Below are 24044 nucleotides of genomic sequence, written 5' to 3' on the forward strand. Positions count from 1 at the left end.
GGAGGGATTTATTTCTATAGAAAAAAGGGAAGGGTGCGAGGAAGTTGAAGGCAGTGCTAAAGCATGCTGCTTTTCTCTTAAAAAAAATCAGCTTAATTACCCATGTTCTCCAGGGTTACTTCTGTTAAGGGAAAGGAAAGATGAAATTATGATGATTTTTCCAGCTGACTGTAAATGACATTCTGCTTCAGGAAGTATTTGGATTATTGCACTGAAGTGCTAGGTATAGCAGTTCAATGTTTTCCCTCTTTGCAAATTACAAGACTTTTTTTAGAACTTTTCCTTTGTTATTGGTGGGGAAAATGAATTGATTTTAGGGTAACAGTACAAGTTCTTCTTAGCCCTATTTTATTACATATTCTAAAATCAATTCTTAACAGAAGTTTTAATTACACATTACTTACTTTAAAAGGGCAAAGATGCTTTAGATTGTTGATTGTGCTTATAGACACTTGGTTTCTTTTTAATTTTCTTCCATCCCCATTATCCCTTTCCTGTAACCAATTTCAGTATTGCTAAGGCACTTTCACTCAAATTGACATACATTCAAAACAACGCACTAAAATTAATACATTCTGAACCTATGCTGCTATTTTTTTTGCATATTTATTAACTTGGAACCTCTGAACCTGATACAATGGGAAGGAAGAGTCTTTTCTCTCTTTTCATAAGCAAATTTCCTGGTAGATTGCAACAGAAAATGCTCAGTCCTCCTCATTAATGGATCTGTCTTACATTTCACATGGCATGACTTGAGCAGTAACGGGTGGGTTTGCAGCTTAGAACAGACACACCTAATGAATTCCTGAGCTTCTTGAATTCCAGAGCTGCCCATTTGATCATCGTACAGAGATGACAATTGTCTCAATACCCTGATTAATGTGGAACAAAACATGTTTATAACTATAGTTTATTCCAAGCCTGGAGATAAAACTGCCTTTCTGCTGCCAAGCAGTCAGCACCCACAGCATGTAATTAGCAACTTCCTTCCACTGGTTTGAAAGATTTTACTACAATGTATGCAGATAGTGGGATTTTTTTAGGCTAAGGTATTGAAAATTAAATAGAAAATACTGAAAAGAAACAATAAATGGGGTTTTCATCTGAAAGCTAGTGGCTTCTTAGAGGAAATCCGTAAGCATGGCTGGCTTCCTGTATTGTTTGCTACAGAATAGTCATTACACACTTCACAAGTGAAGGGTATTGTAGTAACAATAACAGAAAAATGTAGTTCAGTTATAGACTTTGACAGTGTTGGGATTTTTTTCTTCTCTGCCTCTTAGCTGATTACATTTTTGAACACAAGCATTTCTTAACTCTTAGGCCACATTTTTCTCCCCATTATATAGATGGAACTTGTAAAGAAAACCTTTCCTAGTTTAACAAGTTTCTGATTAATCCAAAGAGCATTATAAATCTGCAGTTAGTCTGCCTTTTGACTAGTAGCATTTGTAATAGCTTTAAAAAAGTAATAATGAAATGACTAATAACAGGCAATTGCCTTGCTGCTCCTTGTTTTCAAATACCTACCTGAATTTAATGGCTTCCTGCCAGAAAATGCCAACAGAAATAATACAAATAAAAATTAGTGTTTGGTTAAAAGATGTCTCTAAACTTTGAAATGGCAGAACTAGATAATGTATTTCTTTATTAATTGAAAACTGTTGCTTTTACAAGTAACACTCCAAACAACGACCTTTCCCTGGTTTATGGGATGATGCGCAGTGTAATCAATCTGTCCATTGTATAGAGTAATCTGTGGTGGGAGTTGTAGTAATGATATCATACCAAAAGCACCTAAATTTTGCACAGGTTTCAGTGGGACCAAGAGTTCAGTTGCAGACATAGAACCATGCAACAGTTAGAACTGTTCCTTGCAGTAATAGCCTGAAAAATGGTAAGACCCTTAGACAAGGTGGAATTCAGTTCGAGAAAAAGAGATTGCTGATGGTGCAGAAGGAAGTAATACAGGTGAAGACTTGAGCTGGAAGAAAAATAAGAATAGGAAAGAGAGCATTCACATGTAGAGGTCAGCAGTAAGAAAGGCAGAAAGCTGAGTCCTTAGTTCATGGTGCAGACTAGCAGTTGTCTAGATGTGTCTGTTTTGCCTGCAGTCCAGTAGGTTTTCCTCCTCCCTAATTTCTTGTCTGGATTTACTACTCATTTTCCTATTTTTTTGTGAGGTATCGTGTGCCAGGCAGAAATCTTGGCCAGAAGTGCAGTCAGTGGTGTCTTAAGATGTATTGCTCAAAGAATGGCTAAGACATCACTCCCAGTTCATGCTGCAATGACAGCTCAAGAGCAAAAAACCTGAAAAGTAGCACCAAGAAGGATGAAAGCTGTTAATATTCCTGCCAGAAGCACTCGGTGCTGCAGCTGCTGACGTGCAGTGCTGCAGCCCTCAGCTGTGAGGTGTCTAGCACATCTCTGTGAGCAACCAAGTGCTTCCGAGGACAAGCGCTCTCCGACACGTTTCTGTCCAGGTTGGCCAGCAGCAACTTGAAAACAGCTGCTCAGAGAGAAGGGTAGGAGGAAAACCGTGAGTTTGAACTCACAGCTGAGAATTTCAGTCACTTCTGGTTGACTTCCACCCCATCCTTCATAGCCTGCTGTAGGAAAAATCCTTCATAATAGAGAGTCCCCAAAACAAGACTGTATTAGGATATTCACCCAGTCGAGAAGCTTAATCTGGGAGAAAATCCCATTCTGTAGAATACTTAGAGGGCAACAGGATTTCAGATGGACTCTCTATTCCAGGGATTAATAACCTTATACATGGTAAACCCTTGTGACAAGTTCTCTTTTTACTCTAAGTCTAGCTCATGGACCTTGCACTGTGTTGTAGCTTAGATGACAGTAAAATTTGGGGTATTTAGATTGTGTCTTGAGAATAAAATGGAGAAAAAGAGAAGAAAGTAAATAACAGTATTCCTGAATTAAGAGCTGTGAATTCTCCTGGTGTTTGGAAAAGCAACATTCATGTGACTGTAGCTTTTTTTCCTTTAAGTTTTTGCCTTGAGTTAGTCATAGAAAGGAAGGACAGATAAGTGCCAGTGATGGAGTTAATCCAATGTATTGAACTGTCAGCCATTAGGTGAGCTAACAATCACCGGGCAATTGTGAGGTAAATTAGCTAGATCAAGAGGGCACTCGTAAAATTTATTAATTTTATTTCCCATTTGTGAAAGCTAATGCAGTTCAGACAGGGAGTCGTAACTCTCTCACCTGCAGTAATGGAGCAGCCCCATCTCCAGAGCGAGGGATGCAGTATCGGTGAAGAATACAATGGGACTAACTGTGTTTAACATAGGGTTAGAAAATTCAATAGAGAAAAGCAGCTAGGCTGCAAACACATTAACAGACATTCACTAAAGATTTTAACCCTACATTGTCTGGACAAAATGTAATTGACCTCACGGAATTTCTACCCTTGTGCGCTACCTTTAGGTATGGCTGAGAAATCGGCCGTACCTAAAGCTGAACGGACAGCGAGGGATTTGGCGGGAGGGTGTGAGTTAAACTTCCCCCTCAGCGCGTCTGCAGCAGGCGCTTGCTAAATTGGTTTCGGAGAAGCGGGAAAAAAAAAATCATACTTTATTTAAGACATAGATTAAGAATCCCACAACTGAGGGAGTCGCAGCCCTCGTGTGGGAGGGGGCGCCGCAGGTGCCGTGAGGGGCGGACCCCGCAGGTCGCTGAGGGCGGGAGCAGCCTGAGGGCCCAGGGCTGGAGCCAGCCCCGGCCCGGCCGAGCCTCGGAGGAGGGCGGGCGATGTGGGAGGCGGCGCGGCGGAGCCCCCGCCCGCCCCTCGCCGGCGAGCGCGGCTCCTCCTCCGGGAGGGCGCGGCGAGGCTGCCGGGCGGTGCTGCACCCCCGGCGGCAGCCCCGCCGCACCTCCGCGCCCGGGGCGGCTCCGCACCCGCCGGGTGCTGGCGGCTCTCCCGGAGGAGCCTCTGCGGAGGGCACAGAAGGCAACGGGATCTGCGGGCACCGCGCGGGGACATGTCGGCGGAGCGCGCCTGGAGGTAACGAGCGGGGCGGGCGGTGCCCGCGGGCCTGGCGAGGCGAAGCCGCACAACTCCGCGCTCGCCGGCCCCGTGCCCCTGGCAAAGTTATGCCCGAGCTGCTCGCAGGCTCCCGCTCCCCTGCGGGCACCGCCCGGGCCGGGAGCGCGGCGGGACGGGGCGCCTGCCCGGCACTGAGGCTCCCGCTGCGGGAGCAGCGTTTGCGGGGTTGTTCTCTGATGTTTCTTGGGGTTTGCGTTTGTTTTTCTTGTTTCCCGGCGCGCTCAGCATCTGCCTGGCGCGGTCCCCGCACCAGCCCTTCAGTGGCTGAGCTTTTCCTTTTCCCTCTTCTCGCGGAGTTGTTCTGCGCGACGCTGTTGCCCTCTAGTGTTTGCGAGAATTTGTTATGGCTCTGCTGGGGAACAAAATTAGTCAGCCTAGTGCGGTAATTATTCCTAACTTCAGGTAGTTATAGCTGCTTGGATTCCCCGGATCCCATCAGAAATTGGTGTGTGTTGCTGCTCGGTTCAGCTGTCACTTGGAAGCCCCGGGCAATGGCAGAAAACTTCTATATTATTCGGTTTGCTACCTGATGTGCTGGATAATTTCTTCAGGTTTTGGTGTGGTGGGGTTTTCTCTTATTAATAAAATGGTAAGTGGAAGAAGTGGAGTTTCTCTCACTGTCAGCATCCCCAGTCAGGTCTCTCGGAAGAAAGCATCGTGAACTCTGCCTTACACTTGGCAGTTGTGGGAGAAAAGAGAGGGGAAGTAATGGTATGGGCATGGACCAGAGAGTGTGCTGGACATTTATCTCACAGACCTTGAGCAAATCATTTACTGTTTAGATAGTGATGTTTCTGTGGTTGCTGGAAAGTAGTAGGGTTTATCTCAGAAGAATTGTGCGATATCAAGAGCTTTAAGATCTTCCCATAGAAAGTATTGTATGAAGGTAAAGTAGTAATCTGAAGACTAAACCAAACTTCTGTGTTCTGTTTAAGTCTTCAAAGCCTTTTTTAAAGGTATTTTTAAATATTGTATATTTTATCTCTATAAATATTTTTTATTGACAAAGTGCAGTGCGTGAATCCCTATCCTTTAAGTGTCTCTAGTACTGCATTGGGCAATGCAGCATGGAGCTAAGGAGATCACAGGTACAATAGAAACTGAGAACTGCTTGCTGCAAGGACTTGAAAAAGAATTTCTATCCACCAGGATTGTTGTTCCGCCTAAGCCATTTCCTTTTTTTTTTTTTAGCAGCTGGGAGAGGATGTAAGTCCTTCAATATTCATACATTCCAGGGTTTGTTATGTGATACTGAAGGGTCCCAAAGATTTCTCTTGACAGTTCACATCTTATATCACCATCTTTACAAGTTGAAAATGTCTTTTTAATATGCAGTTGTAAGGTCTCATTTTCAGCCTGGATTTGCTTGTTTGAGCTGTTGCTGCTTGAATACTTTAGTCAGTAAAATAATGCTGTAAGTAGGGATACTCGGTGTTTGGCCTCTACTTTGGTATTTTCGTAATTGATTTAAAAATCTGAGAACTGCTGTTTCATCCCAGGTTTGGTTGCGTTCAGTTGCACTTTGCTGCTTCCTACCATGTCATTTGTATATCCAAAGATTCCCATTTTAGTAACACTAATACGACTTCCGAATACTTCCTCTAAAGTCATATTTCATAGTGACTGGCTAGAGCAGACCTTTATGTTCAAAGCAGTGAAGTAGCATTTTAATCAGTGGAGATTTAAATGTCTATAGTAATATGCTGAACAATATGCCTCTCTTTTTATCTGCTCTTCATTTAAAACTCATCCTTCATGTAATATATCACCAGCATGTCACTAGCACTGTGGTAGCGTCCAGATTGGTAAAGAACAGAATGAGAATGTAGTGATGGGGATTATTAGAAGAAAGTTATTAAAAATATGTCCCCAGACGAATGTAATATACCTGAATAATACTGATGACTACTCAGTCCAGGACTAGCTCTGTTTTAGTAGTCCTTGATGAAAAGGATTTTTGTTACCCTTTAACAGTACGGTTTTTTTTATGTAAGTATGACCCAACTTTATTGTTTCTAATCAAGGATCGCAGTAAACAGTTACCCTAGCACAGGCCTGAGTAAGACTAAACCAGATTTTTCTTATTGGGTTTTGAAAAATTTGATTTGAGAACAATTTCTCACTTATTTATGGATATTTTAGCTCAGCCCAATGCTTTAATCTTGATAGTTTTTAACACAGTGGAAAAAAGTTTCTTGCAGTTTTAAAAATTGTGTTGATACTCATGATTCAACTTTAATAGATTTTTATAAAATTCTGCACAATTTTATGTGCCGGTGCAGGTACCTAGTTTCTTACCTTGAGCATGTGTTCTTACTGGATTGAGAACCCCTGTGAAGAACTTAGTAGGCTGTATTCCCAGCCAATGTTGTCTCCTGGAAGAGTTTCCATTAGGGTTATCATGCTGAAATGATCTACAGAAGCCAAGAATTTGGTCAGTTATGCTTACCAATGAAACAACAAACTAAAGAAAGCTGCAAGTGCTAGGAACTCACCAGTCTCCTTATGGTGTGCTTCAGGTCTTTGGAGTTCCTTACAGTATTTGTTCTGTCATCGGTGCTGCTTTGTTAGTGAATTAAAAATAACCAAAACAGAACAAGGAGAACAAATTATAAACTCCCAAACCAATCCAAGTTGAAGAACTCTGTTCAAATGCATGTGTTTCATGCTGGTTGCCTTCAGATGCCTGTAATTGCGACTGCCCAGCAGTGCTGCTCATAATGGTAACTCTTCTGCTTAATAAGGTGATATTTCTTTCCTGTACCAACAAGATTTTTATGTGAACTAGTCCTGGGCTGCAGAAATCACTTCTACAGTAGACAGGAAGAGCACTGAGTCTTGCTGTCCATGTTCATAATAAAATGCATAACTTGCTTCCATGACTCAGCTTTCTCTCAGCAGGATCTTCTCCTCCATAGTGAGTCTGTAAGTTAAAAACCAAATTCTGAATATTCAGAGATGCTAATTTTCATCTTAAAGGGAGCATTTTGATCCTTCCTACTTTGAACAGCAAGGTAAAAGGTTCTGGTCTGAATTTTAAGATGGTGGCATGAAAATGCAGATTAGGAGATCAAATGCAGGTTGTAGGAGCTCAAATGTGGGTTCTTCTAAAACAATAAGGTTCTAGATAAAAAACCAAACAGATTTTATTGCTTCAACCCATGGAAAAATACCATACAAATTATTTAATAGGTGAAATTTATTTCAGCAGCACCTTTATGGAGCCTTGGATTCACATCATATCTGACACCTGTTTTCAGGTGCTCTGAGATAACAGGTGGGACCATATCCCCCGTCACTGAACTCCACATGACTGTTGAAACCAAAGAGCTGAGACTGCTCATGTCATCTGTGGGTCTTTTTCATGTTTTTTCACTGAAACAATACTAACAAGCTTGTACTCTTGTGAAGACTTTGTAGAGTCTTTTTTCTTTTCTGTGAGCCTTTTTCTTACACCTGGATTTTTTTTTTGATGTTCAAGCTATCATGACTTCTCCTTTCTTTGTCATGAAAGTAAGACTCTACAAGTACTGTCCTCTTCTGAAATGCTGCTTCTCACAGCTTACTCACTGTAGGTGCATTCTGAATTACACTTTTTGTCTGGTTTTGCTGTAGGAAGTGATAGCAAGCAAGGACCATTTTCCCTGAATCCAGGTCTAAAGATGTGATAAAGGTCACTGTCATGGCCTCCATAGATCCCACAGTGCATGGTGTGTGGTGCATCCCAAAGATGTCACTGTCAAGGGGGGGTGCATTATGAGTTATTTTAGCATGGTGCCGTAATACGTTACTAGAATATCCAGCAAGTCCTGTTGCTCAGGGGGAAATGCTGCTGTCCCTCGAGGAAAGCAGCTGCACCTTGTCAAGGCTTTGAGACTGTGTTGTTACTATAAAATGTGTGTTCTCTTCATGGTTTTTGTTTTCTTCTTTCTATGTTGTTTTGAACTCCTGCCGTACAAACCAGTCCTTAAGCAAGTGAAAATTACATAGCATCAAGCTGATACAAGAGAGTGTGCATTTAAAACTTGGGCCTTGCTCTGTTCCATCTCACTCCTCACTGTCTTCAGCAGGGAGTGTGCCAAGTCTGGCTGTGTCCTGCTGTGTCTCAGAGAATTCCTCATTCCTCACAGTCAAACCTCACATCTGTCTTGGCATTTCCAGCCACTCCTCCTTCCAGCTGCACTCTGCAGCCCCAGGGGGTACCTGCAATTAGGAGCTGAGGGTACAGTGACAGGGCTTTTCTTGAGGAAAACAGGTTTCTGGGCTGGCTCCAGATTTTTGTCTTTATGGAGTGGCGTTAGGAACCGTGTCCTTGCTGCAAATGTTTCTTGGGTTGCAACCATTCTCTAATACCCAGTTCAAACAGCTCTGTCTCATCAGCCCTTCCTTGCTATGAGCTTCAGTCGGTGTCAATTCTCATTTTTTTCATATCTAGACCAGCCAGGTCTGTGGTTATCAACAAGAAGTAGGTGTATATACAGCTTTTCTACAGAATGCAGTCAGTGTTAATTTTAGGGACTAAAATTATGTGTTTCTTGGCATTCAGGCAGCTGAATTGGAAATGCAAAATGAAGAGAACCCTTCGTGTGTGTAATGAAAAATCATCTGTCTGGAAACCTCTCTCTGGTGTTACTCATTCAGGATGGAGCTTCTCTTTGTCACCTGACTTGTTACCATATGAAATACACCATCTAGACTGATACTCTTGGAGCTAGTGCAGCAAGGGTTGGACATTTCAATACTTAGGAATGTTCTTTGAGTTCTTCTAAAGGTACTTTCACAGGTCTTTATGCATTCTTTAATTTCTTTCCAGATATATGCCTCTAGAAACCGGGAAGCTGGGGGTTATGTTTTTTTTGTCTAACACTGATTAATGAGCCTGGGTGAAAGGCAGGTCTCCTGCCTAAAAACTTTGAGCCGGACCTTGTGCAGCTGCAGGTAAGGTTCAAGGCTGTGTGTAAGTCCTTCCGGAAGAGAAGGGGTTGATAAACAGGTATCTATGAGTAGAAGGTGAGGAGAGTAGAATCTCTGCAGACAGCAGGAATCTTGCTGTGAATCTTAACTATGAATGAGACAGCTCACACACACCTGCTCTTCATGCTGAATTTTGCGATTTTGATGAATAGGATGCCTTGTAGTTTCTTTTTCCCCTCATCTGATTTTTCTCATTTATTTTTACTTTATGCTCATCATGGCACTAGGAAGATCTGTCTTTGGGATTTAATTAAATTTGTGGACATTACACAGGTCCCATTAAGTACATCGTAATTTTTAGCTTTTTTGAAAACCTGAAGTGAAAGACAAATTTGCTTACAATGTAGGATAAAACAAACAAACAAACAACCACGAATGGAAGGATTAAGCTCTCATTTGGGAAATGACCATGTTAATGCCACACAGGTACCTTATCCTAATCCCATTTCCAGATGGGCCTGGGTGCATACTACACTGCAGTTACAATGGCGTATTCTAGATTTTCACACACTTAACATTTTTCAAAATCTGCTTTGAACCTTTGGTTATGAATTATGATCGTTATTTTATGCTTGTCACACCATCCAGTTGTTTTACTAGGGAGTTTTGACAGCAGTTGTACTGCTGGCTTGAAAAATTACTCTTTCCTTAAGTACAAGATAGAGCATAAGTATATCCTTAGGTGGTGTGCCTGTTAAGTTTAGCTTTTGATTTATTACTTTCTCTTCTCAAATTTAAGAGCTTGATTATTCTGTGGGGTTTTTTTAATGCAAAGACATGTGAAGTGCTTCTAACAATTTGCAAAACTACACAATCCAGTAAAATGCTTTGTTTTCCTGTAATGTTGTAGGAAGGAAGTTTTGCTTTAAAAACACTCCTATAGTAGATATAATACAGAGAATATTAGTATATGTTTATACAACAGTTAAGATGTCCCTGTTTTGTTAAGAACTCCTCCTTGGTTCTTTGAAAAACTAATACAAGATAGAATTTGTTTAATCATGTTCCCCCAGCTTTTTAGGGGCAGAAGGAAGAAGGTTATAAATTTTCTTCAATATTTGAGTTGTTAGCAGTTGTCTACTTGGAGTTAACTTTATCTTTGGGTAAAAAGAATTTCTAAAACATAGTAAATTCTTAGCTTTTATGTCTTGCTTTTCAGTGCCTCTGGTGTGTACCCTACTTTATTTGATCCGCTGAGTTGAGGAGCCTGTGAGGTTTAGAGACCTGGAAATGCATGTGGTAACTAGTTGGGAGCAGGAAGAAATACAATATTGCAAAATTTTGAGCTGTTGGTCCCCAAACCTCTGGCTGGCAGTGATTTCTTTTCTCCCCATTAGTATAAGTGGATGATACTTCACAATTGCCTCAATTAAGTCTCTGATTTTCTTTTCTTCTAGACTGTACCTTCGGTAAAGCTCTGTGGAAGATAGATGTGTGTGCTGCAATGGTGACATAAATATTTCAGAGGACTGGAACAAGTTGTTGAGAATCTGTTTGTTTTTCATGCTGCTGTTGAGAGCTATCTAAGGCAAGTAAACACCATGAGTTTTATCCTGAAACTTCACAGACATTTTCAAAGAACAGTAATTTTGCTGGCCACTTTTTGTATGGTGAGCATAGTTATTTCGGCCTACTACTTGTATAATGGCTACAAACAGGAAAATGAACTTCCTGAGACCTCTTCAGAAGTGGAATGTGGTGATCCTCAACTGTTGCCATACAAGCTGATGGAGATGAAGACCACGAAGCCAATTGATCCCCTGAGGACAGAACTTGTAGTGCTGGTGTTTGTGGAAAGCCAGTACTCAACGTTAGGTCAAGATATAATAACCATTCTGGAATCTAGCAGGTTTCAGTTTCACATTGAGATTGCGTCTGGGAAAGGTGACCTCCCAGTGCTTATAGACAAAAACAAAGGCAAATATGCTCTCATAGTATATGAAAATATTCTAAAGTATGTGAATATGGACTCTTGGAACAGAGGCCTTCTAGATAAGTACTGTACAGAATATGGTGTAGGTGTGATTGGATTTCACAAAGGCAATGAGAACGGCTTGCAGAGCTTTCAGTTGAAGGGTTTTCCTTTCCATGTCCACAGCAATCTGGGTATTAAGGACTGTTGCATTAACCCTCATTCCCCACTGCTCCATGTAACTAAATCTTCTAAGCTTGAGAAAGGGCCCTTGCTTGGAAATGACTGGGCTGTTTTCCAGATTAATCACACAGCTTATCAACCAGTGATATTTGCAAAAGTAAAGACACCAGAAAACATTTCTCCACCTGCTGCTGTAAGTGCTCTCTATGCCACGGTAATTCATGACCTGGGGCTCCACGATGGGATTCAACGAGTCCTTTTTGGAAATAACTTGAATTTTTGGCTGCACAAGCTGATTTTCATAGATGCCATCTCTTTCCTCTCTGGAAAGAAGCTCTCACTGTCCTTGGATAGGTACATTCTGGTTGACATAGATGATATCTTCGTTGGCAAGGAGGGAACAAGGATGAACACCAACGATGTACAGGTAAAGTATGTGCACAAACTAATGGTCATTCCAGCAAAGTGGGGTTTTTTTATCTGCAAGTGTGAATAGTTTTTCGTAGTTGGAACTTCAGGGCTGGACCCGGGAGCTGTTCATATTTAATGCACATGTTGAGAGTCTTACAAGCGGGAGGTAAATGTGGTGAGCAACAGTAAATGTCAGCATAAATTTTGAAGAGTGAACTGGGTTATTGGCTGTTTGAAATAGGTTTGGATGTCAGGAGTTGCTTGCAGCATTTCACCTCTCTCATCTCTGTTTTATGGCACTTGCTTGCAAGGAAGGTTGGTGTTAATATTGGTCTTAAAAGCTCATTCTGTCACTAAAGGACTTGACAGCTTCTATTTTAACATTTGGAGTTGTGCATTCCTGGAGGTTCTTTTCTACTCTGTTGTGCTGTTCAAGTGAGGTGATAGTTGTTGGTCAGTAGCAGTAACAACATTATTTCTTCCTTGCTTTTTGTGGGGAGTGTCCCAAAGCAGGTAGCTGGAGGTCCCCTTTCTCAGTTTGGTCCGGAAGGTAAAAATCTGTAACATGGTGGTTGTTGCCCTGTTTGTGCTAAAAATAAGGGAGAATGTTTTGTTAGAACTTCGTTAATGGAATGAGGAACTGCAAGAAGCAAAGACAAGGGCAGTGCTGCATGCAGTGGGTTATTTTTGTTTCATTTTTAACTAAGTTTTTGGGGGTTTTTTTCGGTGTTAATATATTTGTCAAGCTACAGCAACTCTGCATATAGTGCTTCCTTAAAGAAAAGGTTTGACCCTGCAGCTAAACTTAAATTTCCCATGAATTTGCAGCATACACTCTTTCCCAAAACATGCTCTGTACATGCAATTATAAATGAGATTTACCTCCTTGTTAAGTAGGTGTTTTCCTTAGGCAAACAAATTGCATGGGAGAGAGCAGAAATTAAGGTGAAACTCAACAAATGGTTTTCCTGTGGAGAACACGATGGCAGTGTTTGAGTTAGGTGAGTGAGCATGCTTGGAGAATCTCCTAAATGCAAAGTCAGATGGCAGGAAAAAAGTCAGATCTGACCAACATCACTGACAGAACCTGTGTTGTTGTGCAGAAGCAGCACTTTCTGGTAACAAAGTGGGTGGAATAGAGCCTGAATAAATCCATCGCCGTGTTGTACAATAGCAGTTGGAGACAGCATGTTTTGTATTGTTTCTCTTTGCAAGTGACACCTTAGGATTGTGATTTTAACATAAGTTAGGATGTTTAATTGCCAGAGTTACATACCAGAAACAGGAGACTATTGAGACAAATTTGATTACAGCAGATACAGAAGGATAAACCGTATTGTTTGGGGAAAATAATTTGCAGTATGTCAGAAAGTAATCTTCCCAAAATAGAACTGTCATATTAAATAGAAGTAATATCCAAGTGGAAATAACTTTTAAGTAGCATAATTTCATTTGTACAGAACTGTGTTCTGAAACAATGGAATCTGAAAAAAGTGTTCCCTTCTGATTCTTCATCTACTTATAGTTAAAATGGTGTATTAAACATGTTGTTAGGGCTGTCAGATGCAATGTATCTTCATTACTATTAATATCAAAGGAGTTATCCTCTGTGGCACAATGACATGTGGAAGGAATGAAACAAAGTCAATTTGCAGTAGTTGGAAATACATTATTGTAAAGTGTATTTGCAGATAAATGACATCTCATTAAACAGGAGTTTTACTGAGTTCTGCTGCAGTGACTGTGACGGAGAATTGGGTGCTGCAAGTGTGAAAAGAGGTTCTAAATGTAGACTTTGTATAATTTCAGTGCTCAAGATTAGCTCATTTCCACTAAGCTTACATTTTAAATACGGGCAATATAGAATTGAGCAGGATGCTCTCCTATGGTTTAATTTTGTTTGACATGTCTCCTAGTTAATATTCTCTGGATATACTCATGTCTGGTAGAGCTGTGAGCTGGAGGAGAGTAGGGTGAATGTCTCTATCTGTATTCTATCAATGCAAATCAGTCTAAACCTTAAGGAACCTCCCAACAGCCAGAAGACCTTTAGGGTTGGTTCTGGTGCTGTGTGGGTAGGACCGAGTTCAGAAGCTGGAAGGTTAATGCACAACCAACAGCAAAAATCAGGTGGTCATCTGGTCCAAATCCCCTGCTCAAGCTGGATCATGGCCAGGTGCCTTTTGACTGTCTCCAAGGAGAGAGATTCTGACTGCATGTAAGATTGTGGTTTCAAAGGAATTTCTTCTTTAGATACCTTAAGTAGATTTGCAAAGTGGCCAGAATAGTTAATATTTGGAGGCTTAACTCATTAAGGCTTAACTTCCCTCTCCTTTACAGTGTGTCAAGTGGAGTTGAGCACTTCGAAAAATTGCTATTACAAGGTTTAATGGTAATTTTTTATCAGTATTATATATTGACCTCAGAAGAGGTCAAATTAAAAGCAGGCCCTCTAAAATGAGTGTCTTCTGTACCTCTAAAGAGGAGGCAAAGTGGTGGTACTTCAGCTTGAGTACCTTTAGTGTCAGGAGCGCAAGTATAAAGAGCCCTTCTGAAAGTCTTTTACAAACATAGTGTATCAACCTAAATACTCCTCTAAATGCTTTGTTTTGTTAAACAACAGATTAAGTTTATTCTAGTTTCACCACAGCTTCTTCAATTAAGAAAAAAGGACCTGAGCTACTTGAAACAGTGGTTCAGATTTTTAGAGTACGTGTTGCAGATTTGCCCGTCTCTGTGTAACGTCTAGGCTGATAGAAAATAGTTCTTCCATGTAAGATACTGAGTGGCTGTCACTGTGCATCAACAATAACCATCCATCTTCATATTTGTTTACTTTATCTTCCTCTGGTATAATAGAAATAATGGAAGAGAATGTTTCCATGGTCTAATTGCCTCCCACTTTGAAAATAAGCTTGGTAATAACAAACTCAACATTCATATTTTAGTAAGTTTTTTCTTTCCTGTTGTCTGTCAGGCAGGAGGGACCATTATGCTGTGACAATATTGTGTTTTATTTTCCTCATGTCTTTTAGAAAGACTTAAGAGCCTGTGCAGTGCAAATAATTCGTTTAAATGGATATACAGAGAGTAATCTATCTAGATATCCACGGCGTAAGTTTATCTTAATAGACCATGATTGTCCTGGCTGACAGTCTACTAATTTAACATCTCTTTTTGCTACAGTTACTCTTTGTGAAATTTTTATTACTATGAAGCGTTGAGATTTTTCAAGGGAGAAGCAGATGATAAAAGGAGGGAAATTAAGTGTGATTTTTTTTTTTCCTGATGACAGTTTGTTTGGTGCTGGTGGTCTAGGCCATCTACCTTTCCCTTTATTTCCCCAATACATGCACTTTCTGTAGTTCCTTGAGAGTTAATCAATTTCTCCAAGTGAAAAATTAGAACACTGCCAAATTATTTTTTCCTAATAAGTAACTGTGCGAGCTCCTCTTGACTGTCTGGTCCTTTGTGTGCTTTCCAAAAGAGACACTTTGTACGGAAGTCAGGATGGGGTTCTCTTCTCTTCTCTTCTCTTTCTTCAGGTAAACCTAACCTTTTCTACACTTGTAGTTATTCTTTGTAATTGCCGAGGAAAAAGCTTCATATTAACCATATCCATTACTGGAGGGGGATAGTAGATCTTTGTTTATCATTCTGGTTTGGGAGTGCTTGGGCAATGCATCTGTCAGTGTATACGTGCATTGCAGTGGGCAGTACAAGATTCCAGCTGCAGCCTTCCAGCATTAATCATTGGAGAACTGGAGAAAAGAAAGAGCTGCACTCTCTGTGCATCTTCTGTGCCTAACATTGTTCTGGTAATGAAGAGGGTTTAGCCAAAAGGAATCGATTCATAGCACTTCAGTCTCCATCATTTACACAGTCTCTCATCTTGCCTGGGTGTTGAGGTTTATAAGGCAGACACCTCTAATGGAGCTACTCCTCTAACTTCCCACAGTAGACATAAACATAGAAAAAGAGCTCATCTTCAGGCAGGCACTGGTTAAGTGAATTGCACCTTAAAAGCGCGTGACTGGTGTTTATAAACTGTTTTCAGAGTGACTAAGATCAAATATAAACATTTGTATTTGGTCAGATCAGTCCTCTTCCATTTTCCATAGCCAATGCTGTCACTTCTTACTTTCTTAGTAACATTGGTGGCCTAACCTTTTGTTTAATATAGTTCTGTTTAATAGATTTCTCCACTAAGAGCTAATTGTTTATTCCCTATATTAAATTCATCCACATTAGTCAGCACTTCTTAAATTATTGCAGTTGTTTAAAACCCATTAAGTGTCTTTTCACCCTGTGCAGCATACATGGAAAGAAACCAGAACTTCCCAAGGCAAAGCAGATCACTTGGCTATAAATTTTAAAAATCCAGTCATGGGGCTGCTGAGTTTTTCTTGCATAGGAACGACCTAAATATTTGCCTCAGAAGAGAATTTTATATATAAATTGTGTTATGGCAGAAGGGCTAAAAGGTGCAGAAAGCCTGAACTGTCAAGACAAAGGATGGTCCCTGTCACAGGAAGAAGTCTAATTCTCTAAGTTAATTGCTTCTTTATCTGTAGGATCACATAGAAGGTTATCAGAAAAGAAATGACAGATGTGTCATCGAATGTGTCAGCTGCAGAACCACCAGAGATACTCACAGCTGTTTGCTTGCACTGAGCCATGAATCTTTCCTTTGGGGAGATTCAAAAAATCTTTTAGATCACATCTTTAAATTACATAAGAAATTAATGATTATGAACTTCTGTTGTGCTAAATCATTTTGCATTCCCAGTCCATTAGCCATAATACCAGTATTCCATTGTGGAATGTATCTGCTGTGTGTGTACATACATTCTTTCTTAATTTGACCTGAAGCTTCTAAGGTATTTCATATTGACTTGTTGGAAATAGCAGGTAAAAAGTGTGTTCAGTTCTTCAGAAGTGTCAAGGAAAAGGAATATTACTCTCTGGGGTGCCTCTGTAGCTGTCTGATGCCCTAGGAAGACTGATTTACTTGAGCGTATTGTGTCAGCTGTAGTAGTGTGGAATGTCGCACACTCTGAGACAGTAGAGAATTAGAATTAGATTTCAGAACTAAAATACAACTTTAAAACTAGTTATAAAAATTGTCTTACATATTTATGGGCTGCTGCCAGCGTACAGTAGGCTCTACCAGTCAGCCACCATAACGTGTAACTTCTAAAAGCCATTTGGCTTATGTGCCAACCTCTGTGAATTTTAGTCTAGTAAGATTGATACAACTGCTGCTCAATAGAGCCCAGCTCTTTTTGTTAAAATCTCACTGATGTTTGAAATGGAAAGCAGGATAAAAATGCTTCCCCAGAGCAGGAGGACTGCAGAGGGGCCACAGGGCCGCAGAGGAGCTGGCTCTACTCTGAGTACGACTCTTCTGGGGCTGCCAGAGTAATGCTGGGACTTCCTCATGGGCCTCTTCTTCCTGTTTTGCACCTGTGTGAGCTGGACACAACCAAATCCATGGAATAAGCATGGTGCTAAGTTTAATTTAGCAGTTTATCCATGGATGATGACAAAAACCGTGCATGTGGTTTTGGTATTGCAGCCTTTGTTCCTGTAAATTCAGTGGTTTGCATTAGTTCTGCTTTTGCTGAAATTCTTATTTGTTTTGTCAGGTATTTTGTATTTGGTTTTCTTTGGAAAATGAATTTTTGGAATTTTTTTTCCCTCTGTTTAGTTTTGCAATACTAGAGTAACTGAATCTGATGGGGATTTTTGTTTGGTTTGGTTTTTAATTTTAATGTTCTGATGCTGTACATGGAAACCTAAAAATATTTCTTGCAGACTTAAGTCTTGAGACAGTGATATTTCGAGGATTGCACCATCTTCTGTTACCAGTTCTGTGGCAGGGAGCTAAGAGAAGAAAAATGCATTTCAGTTGCAGAGTTTTGTGGTCAGAGAGACTGCAGAAACTGTTTCTTGGCATGGTAAATCCTATCTTGGCATGGTAAATCAGCCTCATTGCCCTCAAAGATTTGAGATCTTTGAGGGCAGTGAGGCTGATTTGCTTCAAGCTCTTGTACCCCAGCATCAGATGTGACTGTTGGTTATACACTTCCTTGGTTGTCTTCAGGATAGAACCAAAGTAAGGAAATCACAGCTTCTGTAGATCTGCTGGTGCTTTCCCAAGTAAGGGATGTGCGCTGTGAGTTCAGTCATCTGCATCTTTCCAGAAAATTGGAGTAATTTGTTTTCATTTCTAAATTCGCCACATTTCTGGTGGTGAATACTTTGTTTTACTATCCTTAGGTTTAATGTAACGATGGTGTCTTCTTTTTCTCAATGGAGTTCTGTGATTTAAGGGCTCTTTTATTTAAAATGTAAGGAAAGACACTCACCTGACAAGTGGACTAACTGAATATTTGGTAATGCTGTTCCTGCTTTTTTCCCTTGACTTAATTTATTATGCAGAGATACCTTGACTCTTGAGCATAAGGCTTCCCATCCAAAGAAATCCTCACAAATGCTTAGGTCCACCCAGTGTGCCAGCTTGCACTGAGATAATTTTTGGTTCATGGCCACATGCTTAGCAAGCTCTATCTTCCTCTGTCTACTAAAAAGTATACACTTTAGGAATGTAGGTGGATATTTGCATGGGTATGATAAAAAATGCATGTGATTCTGCACACTTTGAATGTTGTCAGCATAACCTAAACTCTGCAGTGTTTGGGTCGATCCATCTGGCCATGAAAACAAAAGCTGCTATCGTCAGTCCCTCTCGTTCCTTGGATTGCAAGTTCTCTTGGTCAGAGGCTCTTTTTGTTCAGCAAGCACCTCAGTAATACAAACAATAATAATGCAATACAGCTTCCCACAGAGCTGCACAGATTCATCATCAGCATACAAGGGAGGGGCTGCTGCAAGATTTATTCTGGGCTTTTTCAGGTGGCGAGTTAGCCATCCACTTCCTCCTGCTAACAGAACTGAATAAAATTTTCACACCCAACAAATAAAAACCAAACTGCAGACAGATCTAGAATTCAAAGCCATTAACTGTAAAACATAATACCAAAAGTGAGCCTTCCTCCTTCCCGCTCTTCAGTCACATCAAGAGGGCTCAGTCTGGCAAGAAGAGAAAAACGAGAGTGGAACTCTTCATTCATTCATTTCTTTTACAGTACAGCAGCATGGGAAGTGTCCTTTCTTCTCCTGTTTGGTCTGGAAGGTCAGTGCAGTGACATAACTGATTCTTGGTGATTATGCTTACAAAACCAAGTAAAGGAAAAGCTGTTGGTTTCCAGTTTATGTGTAGCCCCTCATGGAATAACAATTGCCTGTCTATTTCTAATTCCAGTTTCTTTTTCTGTGCACAGATCATAAAAACCTTACGACCAATTTTTTAAAGTAGTTACTCTTTAGGAGTGACTTTGCAGTCCTGGAGATGAGTTAGTGTTGCTCCTTAAAATGTAGCTTCATATCTGAGATAAGTAATAAATTAAATTTAAAACCATTTTATATTGCAAAAATTATACTGTAATCCATTTGAAAATAGAAATAGTGGAGAGGACAAACAAAAAAGTCTGCAACTGTGCAGAGGAAGTCTCCCCAGAATTATTCCAACCCAAGTCAGTAAATCCACGCGACAAAGGCCCTGCCATGCTGTGCAGAGGTGACAGGTTTGGTTTGGGAGTACTGGTTGCATTTTTGTGGAACTAATAAGCCACAGCTCTTCCTCAAGCTCCCATTTACTTGCCCTTTAGTGTTAACAATTCTGGGAGTAAGCCAAGTGTCTTTTCCATCTTAAGTGGACTTGGGCTAAAGATACCTCAGAGTTGTCTTTGATAGAATGCTAATCACACTCAAAAGGTGGCTGAAAATCAATTTTGCATTTATATAAAAAATGTTATTTTACGCTGCGAGATGTTCCTCTTATCCCTTGTCCTTTCCCACTGCCATTCTTAAAGGTAATAGAAATGTTGAAAATGGTCATCCTGAGGATATCCTAAAACAAGGTGAATACTAAAATGTATCTCAGTTTGTAATGTAAACTGGTTTTAAATCCAAACAGACTATGAAAAATATTTTACATCAGTGAAGTGTATCTTACTGACTGAGGAGGTTTCTAGAGTACTGTGCTCAGTTCTGCGCAACTTGATTAGAAATATTTGGAGAGTGCTTAGAGATACCAGAATAGTGAGGTAGTATCTGAGCAAAATGTGAAAAAATGAAAACTAAAGAATTCGGTAAGTAATGATGACCAAAGCAGAAAGCCATAGGCTGCAGATGTCTGCAGGGTATAAACAGTGAGGATGGATAAAAATATTTAATGTAAGGCACAGACATATTTAAGTGTAGGCTGAATAGCCAATAAAAGCCGCAGAATAGAGGCTAATATCCAAAAGGAAGTAAAAGGATTATGTAAGTCTTTAAAAATCAGATTTGGCAAAAGAGCATGAAATATGCTATTGGAAGGAATATAATACTGGCAGGAGATTTGTATTAAGATACGTTCTTAATCTCTTACAGTAAATCAAATGCAGAGCTCAGCTGGATTCCTGCATTTTGGTTTGAGGCTGCAAGTGTAGACTTTGGCAGCTGGGATGTTTATCTGGGCACACCTAGTTTTATAAAGCTTGTCTTTTAGAAATGCAGGTACTCAGGAAAACGGGTAAGGTGTGTATTAACACTTCCAAAAAAAAATCATTTTCCCCCCCTTTTTCACTAGAGTCTTCGGGATTTCTGCTCAGTTATATCCCTTAGACTTGATGCTTTGTGGGAGCCAATGAAACTGTCAAAGTTCTTACTCACTTGAAATAAGTTTTTTGTAATTTCTGTGTTGTCTATATATAATCATGAAAGTATGGCTTGAGAAAAGAGTTATATCTGTTATTTTGTGGAAACTTTCTCTTGGGGGTTTCTTTGTAATTTCTTTGATACCAATGCTGATGTAGCTGGGGAATTTCATTCAGCAACTTTAGAACTACTCGTAAAGAGAAGGAAAAATGCATAGCTTGTGACCCTTGGCTGGTCAGCAAGCTGAAGACTGAATTCCCAGCTGTGTCTTACCTGGAGCTTTCAGACAGAGGGAGAAAATGAAAGGTTTTTGGTTAGAGATTTTTTTTTTTCTGTCAGTAAAGGTGAAACATAGAAAAAGAGCTTTAGTTTTCCTCAGCTCGCCCGAAACATAGGGACAGAGGTAGATAGCTATTTTTATTCAGATAGAGTGTTAGGAGAAGCAGAGGAATCTCTTTGTCTCTATTAGGAAAAAAAAAAAAAAACACCTAAGAAGCATTTGTGAATGGACTGTGACATTGGCACATTGCCCAGCCCGTGGAGTAATCTTTATTTAATATGCCAGTGATGCGGTAATTTCTTTGTGCTTTTCTAAGCAGGGAGAGCAACCAGTTTATTTTGGTTTTTATCTAGATTACAGGCTTTGAGTCTTCATTCATTTGCACTTTCTTTGTTCTCCGGTATGTGAAACTCAGCATTAACACAAATACTGTGCTTTAGTCTTACTTGGGCGGGGGGGAGTATCAGCTGAGAGGGGAACAAACCCCAAGGTGTTTCTCTTTGATTGGTATCAGCATTTTAGACACAGCTTGTAGTCTCCAATGCTTCTTTCAAAGTACTACTAAATAGTAGCTTGTTATACCTTAGTCTGTGGGGTTGAGTTTTTCTGTAATCATGTAACAGATTTGTGTTGTAATTGTGGCCAGTGTTACTCTGTGGGAAAACACTGCCCAAATTTAAATGCTTTGAATTTCGTGTGCACTGGAAAAATAGATAAATTTCACCCGCTCTTGAGCTCTGATCATTTAGATAATGATATAGACCAGACTTCGAAATCTTGTTTATTTAAATTTTTTTCTGAGCAGGAAGCACAACCTTGTAGGCATTTTGGGGGTAGATGGGTCTTAGTTTGTCCGGGTTCAAGCTTTGAGGTCCAGAGAATACTGGCACTGAAAATAAGAGTAAGGCTGAAGTTTTTTTAGAAGGCTGTATTCACACTCTTGGAATTTGATATATGTAGCACTGACACCACATTTTTACTTTCATTACCTAAAGAAATTGAATTTTTTTTTAAACTTTCCCGTTTGCCTCTGTCAGTCCAGGAATTAAATTGAAAGAGGGTAGATTTATATTAGACACCAGGAAGGAGGGTTTTTTACAGTGAGGGTGGTGAGGCACTGGTACAGGCTGTCCAGAGAAGCTGTGGCAGTCCCCCCCCTTTGAAGTGTTCAAGGCCAGGTTGGAGCAACCTGGTCTAGTGGAAGGTGTTCCTGCCTTTGACAGGGAGTTGGAATGAGGTTACTATTCCTTTCTTATCTGGATAGGGCGCGTGGGGCAGAGCAGGAAGGGAAGGGAGGGGGTGCTTTGGAGACCTCATGTGGAGAGCAGGTCCTAGGCAGCAGCATGAAAGGAGCTGCAGGCTGTTGCACCTTGGGAATAGCAGTTTGGGAATCAAATTTGTGGTAAACTAGGTTTTACAGAATGTCATCTTTTGTACACAAGCCGTGGTGTATAAGTAGACCTGAAATTGCACCTCTAAAAACATCAGTGTTTTGGGCAGAGTAATGTGGCCACGGACAAGCTCCTCAGCCCAGAGCCAGTGCAGTGCCCCAGCTGCAGATGCCTGCACATCAGCTGAGCCCCGAGCTCTCTGCTGCTCAGAGATGAGGCCTTGCCCTTCTTCCAGAGTTGAGCCTTGCAGGTATTTCCAGCGTGCAGGGCTGTGCAGAGCCACACACTGCCAGTGGCAGGGTGAGAGGGCCCAGCTCAGGGATCAGGATGCGCCGCAGCCCCCCTTGTCCTGCAGCCAGATCTGCCTGCTGGCTGCAGCAGGAGCTACAGCTGGAGCTGGCGTGTGAGGAAGCATTAAATAAGGAGCAAATGTGCTGTTGATAATGAATGTGGAGCCGGGAGCTCGGATCGTAACCTCTGTCCTTTCTGAGCTGGGTGACTATAAAATACATGCCCCGTTAGACGGAACAGCCATGCCACTGTGTTATCTGTGACAGAACACTCTGCACCCTTCCAGACAGGATGTGAAGCTGTAGAAGTGTGGGTTGTCTAATGAAGGGTGCAGAGGTGTAATGCCTAACATTTCTTGGGAGCCAGACAAGTGTCACCACGAATCAATGAACAACCCTTAGAATTTATCTGCTGCTGGTGGGATGCAATGGAGACAAGCCAGACTAAGCAGGCATAGCAGAGTGGCCCAGAAGTGACCTGGAACAGCATCTGAGGGATGGCCTGTCGTGCTCAGAGCTGAGGCAGGTGTGGGGCTGTGTGTGACTGCAGCTCAGCTACTGGAATGCTTCCACTGGGGCTAACAAACTTCACATTCCCTCTGTACTGACCATCACCAGATCACAAGAACTTATGAATATGGAGATTCTAAATGCAATTTAGAGCTACTTTGGTTTCGCTCTGAGACCTCACCTCTTAATACTTGGGGTTACATAAGCAGGTGAAGTGTTAGGTAAAAATGTAACTGACAAGATTTCTATTGAATCCTGTCTGACCAAAATCCAAGGAAAAATAGGTAGCAGTAGAGTGTTTTATTAGTTCTGTTTCAACTGACCTGGGATTTTTTTGACCTTTAATTAAGAGAAATGCAGTAATTTATTTCTGCTAACTGCAAAATAACAAGATCATTTAGCTGTTTAGTAATAGTAACCTCTTTCATCTAAGTACAGTTTAATTAAGAGCTAATAATGCAGATTTTCAGACAGAATCATGAAAACACCATGCTAATTGCTTTGCTTTATTAAGTACTATTGGCACCAAGTATTTATAGCCTTCATGTTACCTTGCCATAATTAGCTCAATTCTCATTAGCTGCTACCTCAGCCTCCAAGAAGTGAGAAGTTGGTGAAGGAAGTTAGAAATATTTCTTAAATCTCTTGGGTGTACAAATTATTTACTTAGATGAAAGAGCCTAATTACTTGAAAATATGTAATTGCACCATCATCAAGATCATTATTATATGTGATTTAAAAAAATTCTAAAGGAAGACCCAGTGACATTTAAAACAGTGTGTCCTGATGATAAAACTTTTGATTGAAATCATATGAGCAATGTTTTCTGAAGTGACTCTTTATATTTTTAGGATTCTTTACTGGACCTCAGATTCACGTACCTAGTTTGGACAACATAAGATGAAGTTGTGGCTCCTGAACCTTTTTCTTCTATTGGACACTGAAAAACTTAAGGAGCACATAACTGGGCTTCAGCCTGATACTTTATTGACACTTGGACAGAAAATTGGGTTACCTGTTCTCCTCCAGCAAAACACTTTGCAGAAAAAGCTGAAGGTTTTCTTTGTTTTTTCTCTTGCCCTCTCTGTGTCAGCTCTGCTAAGAGAGTGCTTAAAGACAAATTAAGCTTTCTTGTCCTTTGTTTGAAGGCTAGACAAAATGTTTTTTTCAGGTATGCCCCTATATCCAAAGCAATTATTCTTTCTCCTGAGTAGATTAAATGTTTATGGGTGTCATGGGTAATGGGTGTCAAATTGCTAA

The 24044-nt window shown here is 40.6% G+C and overlaps 1 protein-coding gene across 1 annotated transcript in view; it reads left to right on the forward strand.

Moving 5' to 3' along the window:
- Nucleotides 1-10581: 10581 nt before the first annotated feature.
- Nucleotides 10582-24044, forward strand: part of LOC309573466 (bifunctional heparan sulfate N-deacetylase/N-sulfotransferase 3) — a gene marked incomplete at both ends in the record, with an annotated part of 42608 nt that continues 29145 nt past the window's right edge. The window contains one exon of the mRNA XM_082282453.1: nucleotides 10582-11562. Coding sequence (XP_082138579.1) covers nucleotides 10582-11562 — 981 coding nt within the window. The remainder of the gene's footprint in view (nucleotides 11563-24044) is intronic.

Source organism: Coloeus monedula (genome assembly GCF_965178545.1).
Source record: "Coloeus monedula genome assembly, chromosome: 5".
Taxonomy (NCBI): domain Eukaryota; kingdom Metazoa; phylum Chordata; class Aves; order Passeriformes; family Corvidae; genus Coloeus; species Coloeus monedula.